Source organism: Phoenix dactylifera, unplaced genomic scaffold, assembly GCF_009389715.1.
Source record: "Phoenix dactylifera cultivar Barhee BC4 unplaced genomic scaffold, palm_55x_up_171113_PBpolish2nd_filt_p 000962F, whole genome shotgun sequence".
Lineage (NCBI taxonomy): Eukaryota > Viridiplantae > Streptophyta > Magnoliopsida > Arecales > Arecaceae > Phoenix > Phoenix dactylifera.
The window spans coordinates 171,620-177,404 of record NW_024068320.1 but is presented as its reverse complement, the minus strand read 5'-3'; the positions used below and the strand labels follow the sequence as shown (position 1 = coordinate 177,404).

General features: G+C 38.4%; 1 protein-coding gene across 1 annotated transcript; it reads left to right on the top strand.

Moving 5' to 3' along the window:
* The first annotated feature begins 2,068 nt into the window (after positions 1 to 2,068).
* On the top strand, positions 2,069 to 5,406 carry LOC120107692 (1,4-alpha-glucan-branching enzyme 1, chloroplastic/amyloplastic-like). Its single transcript, XM_039121083.1, has 3 exons — positions 2,069 to 2,398; positions 3,173 to 3,330; positions 5,080 to 5,406. The coding sequence occupies exons 1-3, from the start codon at positions 2,263 to 2,265 to the stop codon at positions 5,404 to 5,406; spliced, it is 621 nt and encodes a 206-aa protein (XP_038977011.1). The 5' UTR covers positions 2,069 to 2,262.
* Positions 5,407 to 5,785: the final 379 nt, after the last annotated feature.

Here is a 5,785-nt window from a genome sequence, read left to right as displayed (position 1 = left end):
AACCATAGTGGTGAGCGGTCACCATGGGAAACTACATGTTGAAGGCCTTCGGTTCATTATTGATGAATGTGGCGGCTTAGAAGACCTACCAATTGCTGCTATAATATTTCCTTCCAAGATGATAGTCCGTGATACAGATAAATTTGCAGCGCAGAACTAAGTTTATCACAAGCAGGTTTTCAGATTCAATATGTACCCATAGCTATACGTGTTACTCAAGGACAAGTGTATAACTTGCATGTGCCGTGCACCAAAATTAAAACAAGTGGGCAGCTGTGTTATTGTGGGATTGAATATGAGGTCTTTAAGTAACACTTAAAAATCTCACATATGATCTTTCAACAAGCCTGCTTCATAGCTTCGTCGGAAGCAATCTAGCTTCCTTGTATTCAGTGAGGGTTAATGATAGTGTTTCAGTAAAATAGGCTTCAAGCATCATAAAGGCCTTGGCAGTGTTCTTTCAACTACGTGTATAATTGCATATTTGCATAACCCTCCTTTTTATTTATATTTATATAATTTTCATACCTAGATTTAGTGAAAGCTGTTACTTCAAGCTGCCAATGGTCGGTAGAATTTTGTTTGATATCGAAGGATTGGCAGCCGCAGAATCCTTTGTGATTGGGAAATTGATGCAGAAGGGGATGAGGTAAGAGCCAGAGTAGCCTATGTTTGATTTCCTTTTTACTGTTTTGTTGGAATTAGTTTTTAGTTTCCTATGGTTTTCAGAGTGGATCTTCCAGTGCGGAATTTGATATATAATTATGCATTTAGTATGATACAGAATGTAATCAAGAGACGGACCATGCTTGCATGACCAATATTAAATACTCTTTAGAAGAGAGAGAATCAGATTTTAATTTTAAGACGCGCTCGAGGCGGTTGACAGTTTGGTTTTCTACTTCCCTTGTTCGCTGACAGGGTAAATAAACCGGGACGGCACAAAAGTTGCCCGGCTTCATGGAACTGATTTCTCTATCACGGCTTAACTCACTTCTGGCTCCAAATCTCAGCCATCACATCGTCTTTTGTTCTTTGCGCTGTAATGATTTTGGATGGTTGTTTCGATCAAATATGCACCGTCAAAAATTCGTAAGAATTGACGGTCCTCTGCAGCTTACACGTCGCTGTCTTTAAAAGCATGGACGGCCAGCTTGCAAAGTTGTCAGGTTGGCACGTGATCGATGGGGAATGGTTCTGGGACACGGTGGCTGAGTTGGCCCACTAGCATGGCTACAGTGTTCAGCGATAGCTGCTCAGATTTTCTTTGTCTTTTTTTGTCTCTCTGAAAAGCAACGTCCCTTTTGGTTTGTATAGACTTAAATCCATTTTTGGATTGCCAGCTTGTGCTTAAAATGACTGGTAAATGATGAGGAGGTGAAATCACAGGAGCATATTCTTTGAGAAATTTAAAGAATGTATTTAGCTTATGGATGTATTTAGCAACAAATTTATTCACTTCCCGCTATCCCATGTCTAATCCCTTATTTTCTTTTGCATATTATATGACTGTCTGCATGACATCTCAAAGAAAAAAAAAAATCAAAAATACTGATTCTTCGATAAAAAAATTTATAGAAAAGTTCCAATTTCAGATGATCATAGGAAGGAACAAGAAGCAAAACCAGATGCTTTAGTTTCTCTTTATGAACAAGTCGGTGAACACGGATAGAAATAGGCCGGATCATATCTATCAATTTATTAGTGAGTTATTTTCACATGTTCAATATCGGCAAGCATTTTATTGCATATATTATTGTATAAAGATATATATGTAAATATTAATTTTAGAAGAGTGTTTATGTACTAAAAAATTTATAAAAAAAATCTGACCAAAATTTTGAGGTGAATCGTATGACTTCAACTTGACCGATGAACATGGGATCCTTTTATCCGAGAAATTTCAGGTATCCATTTGTGGGCGAAAACGTAGAGTACATAGATCACTGTTATCACTAACTGTTCTGTTCAGCACTCATACCCAGTCCGGTCTGGCTTTTAGTATAAAAGCAAACCGCCTTTCTGCTCCTCCAACTCCCCTGCGCACACGTGGCACCGCGCAGTGAATCATTCAAAGGAAAGAGAGCGAGAAGGCGCTCTCCTTGGGATCCGTCACTCCATTCTCATCCCCGCTCTCCACCTCTCGCTCTCAAACCCCACTCTCTTAGATCCAGAGCAAGAACCAGAACTCCCATTTCCTACTCCTTCCCTTCTCCTTCCGTATAACCCTAGAGTTAGCTTCCTGTTCTTGGTTCTTGATCGATGGCCTTCGCGTTCGCGGGGATTCGCTTCTCCGCCGTGCAAGCTCCGGGGCTGTCACGTCGGTCTGGGATTCATGGAGATCGCCAGAACGGCGGGAATCACTCACTCCTATTCTTGAAGAAGGGTTCTTTCCCGCGTAAGCTCTCTGTATACTTTCACTCACTCACTCACTCCTTTCGAAGCTTGTTTGTTGTTCTGTTTTCGACTCTGTTCTGTTGGAGTTTCTTGGGTAGTACTTTGATGTTTCTATTTAGTAATATGAGGTAAGCGTGTGCTTGTTCTGATCTCGGATGATCAAACTTTTGCTGCTAACTGTTTCTTGTACTCTGTTTCGGTTCTTCTCCTCTTCTTTCAATTTTCTCGTCTTTGTATGCTCTGCCTTGTGATTTGTGTTCATTTTCTTGGATCTTGTACATTATACTGATCTTTTTTTTGTTCGTTTATAGGGTGTTGATCACACCTTTTTTTTTGTGGTTTTGGGGGGACACAGTTTGTGAAGGAGATAACGATATATGTATTATGTGCTACTGCTATTTTAGATTTAAGTTTTCTTCGTGTGTATTGTTAAATTTCATACATTAAAAGTGGAAGATAAAATGGTAATGGGAAAAAAGTAGCATGCGATCTTAACGAGAACTAAAGGCAAAGATTTATAGAACCATCCCTAGAATATAGGGATGAGGCTGTGTTTTGGTTATGGAATCAACTTCAGATGAAAGATGACATTTTAGTGAAGGTGATGCATTATTTGTAGAAGTGCGATGACATTTTAGTGAAGACGATACACTATCCATAGAAGTGTTTTAAGTGTTGTAGAAGTAATTTGCTTTGGTATGTTCTCTCGTTTGTGTTCTTCCTTTAAATCATTTGTATTCCTGTTAGTGTAATGCTTCCTATATTTCTTTTTCAGGGAACATGCTTGGTGGAAATTCTTCTTATGAACCTGATTCTGCATCTATGACTGTTTTTGCATCTGGAAAGGTGTTGATTCCAGGCGGTGAAAGTGATGGTTTCTCATCTTCTGCAGATTCAACTGGGAACCCTGAAGTAGCTCCTGATGACGTGCAGGTGCATTCTAGGATAGGCAACATCCTTTTATTTTATGTCTACATGGTCTTGCAATGTTGTTCGCTGTGATATCTAGCTCAATGACCAAAAAATGGAAGAGGAAGCGATGCTTTTATTTAAGGATATAATGTTTGTGAATCTGCTGAGTCCATATAATTTTCTTGATTGTTTTTGCCAAATATTTGCTTTCATATGGAGTATGGCCTTTTTAGGCCTCATTTGGTTTTAGTCTTAACCCAAAATTATATTAAAATCTTAACACCTCCTTCCTCCCACAAGAAAAAAACCCTTTCCTCCTCCTCTTGCTCCCTTTTTTTTGATATCAAATTGAAAGGATAAGGAAGTAAAATGATACGACCTGTTTTTGCTCCAGTTCTTAATTAAGCATATAGACTTTTATTCAAGGTTCGCCGAACCAGTACCGGAACTCGAACCGGTCGGCGGCCGGTACGGGTCGGTACCATACTGTGTGTCGGTATGGGTAGGGCATGCTGGTTCCGTATTAGCACACCCATTTTTTTTGGAGTTTTCAAAAAATTTTAATTGATAATCACTCTTTTTGAACTTTTTCAATAATTTTAAGTCTAATTTGATTTTTTTAATGCCTTTTTTGATTTTTTGATATTTTTTTGATATTTCTATGATCCCGGTTTAACATAAATGATGCATCTTATTGTTTTAAAATGATACAAATCATAAAATGATTAATGAGATATTGCATTCTACAAGAAGGAACATAAAATATACTCAAATCAAATAGTGACGTAAAAATTATAAAATAATTTAGGCCTAGGCCACTGTGTGCATGATCACATCAAAACTTGAATGAATGAACGCCAAATTTTTATGAAGAGTAGCTTGCATGTCCTTAAATACGTTTCTGATTTTACATTTTTTTAATTTCTATTTATTTTATATTTTTTATTTTCTAATTCAAAAATATATTTTTAATTTTTAAAAATTATATATAATCTAAAAATTAAAAATTTTTCTGTCATCGTGTAGATCGTCTATAGATCTACAAATATAATAAAATCAAGTTTAATCAAAAATTTTGGCATGATTTTTTTTATTTGCAATTTTTGAGCTATTTTTTCAATCTGCTCCTCCAAAAAATGAGGCATGAGATAGGGAGAGGAAGAACACCTTAATTAGGCTTGGATTTTTCTTCTGAACTACTGAATTGATGTTATTTTTGAATTGTTGGGAAGGGGGGAGGGGCGGAAACCTTGCCGCCGCTTTCAATCGTTGTTGGGAAGGCCTTCTCGGGCCTTTCCAACAACAAATAATGCCTCAAACGAGTCAAAAGAGGGGGGCTGGTTCGCACCGAGTTTGAACGGAACTGGCCCGTTCGCACCAGTTTTGGCCGGTTTGTACCCTTTGCGGCTAGTTCGGGACCGGTTTTGGCCGGTTTTGGACCGAACCAGCCGGAACCGAAAAAAATAGCGAACCGACCTGGTTTTGCACCGGGTCGGCTCGGCACTGCCCGAACGGGCGGTTCTGCCCGTTCGGCAAACCATGCTTCTACTCCATATGTCTAGGTTGCCAAAGCAGGTTTTGCTCACTGTAATTTATAGGCCAAGCTGATTCAGATTTTCCTTTTCTTCTTAATATTTTGATATCACTTATCCTTTTTCCTTCAAAACTCTTTAAAAATCTTTCCCTTTCAAACTTCTATACCTTTCATGTGAGTCTGCTTCCTCACAATGCCCTTTTTCATGACTGATCTGCATGTGATTATTTTGGTAGGTGTTACAAGAATCAAGAGGTCTACCCATTGAAGATGAGGATAAGGTAGCAGCTAGGCAGACAACGACGTCTTCAGAAGCTATGGATGATGAAATCATGAATCAAGGTGTTAAACAGTCTTTACATTCTCGAGCCAATCAGACCATTGAAAAAGTTGAGGAGAAACCAAGATTTATTCCTCCACCTGGTACTGGACAAAGAATTTATGAAATTGACTCATCTTTGAAGGTCATCGTGCACATCTTGATTATCGGTAGGCTGCTCTTTGCTATATGTTTTACAAGATGTTTTGTTCCATTGTGGGGATGTGAATTTGGTAATTTCTGAATAATGTTAAAATATAAAACAATTAATGAAGAAACTGTTAATTGGCATGTATGGTGAATCATGAGAGCCTTAAACATCAATATCAACATAGCAGAAAAGACATCTATTCTGCACATATATTTCGGTTCATCACTTCAGTATCTAACTCCTCTTCTAAGTTGATGCAGAGTCCAAATAACAAACTTAGACAGTTTCAACCATGGTATGTTGTACCGGTCCAAACCAGACAGTACAGGGCATACCGTACTTTACCGGTTTCGGTACCAGTACTTAATATGGGCGGCGTACCAACATTCAATATACCAAAAAATTTTGTACCATACCATACCGATACTGTGCTAGTGTAGGCACCGGTACGGGATCCGGTACCGAGGCAGCC

What these genes read in the sequence shown, in the direction of transcription:
- LOC120107692 (XM_039121083.1), top strand. Translation starts at nt 2,263, where the DNA reads ATGGCCTTCGCGTTCGCGGGGATTCGCTTCTCCGCCGTGCAAGCTCCG. An exon ending in GAAGAAGGGTTCTTTCCCGC is followed by an intron (nt 2,399 to 3,172) that starts GTAAGCTCTCTG and finishes TTTCTTTTTCAG; the next exon opens with GGAACATGCTTGGTGGAAAT. An exon ending in TAGCTCCTGATGACGTGCAG is followed by an intron (nt 3,331 to 5,079) that starts GTGCATTCTAGG and finishes TTATTTTGGTAG; the next exon opens with GTGTTACAAGAATCAAGAGG.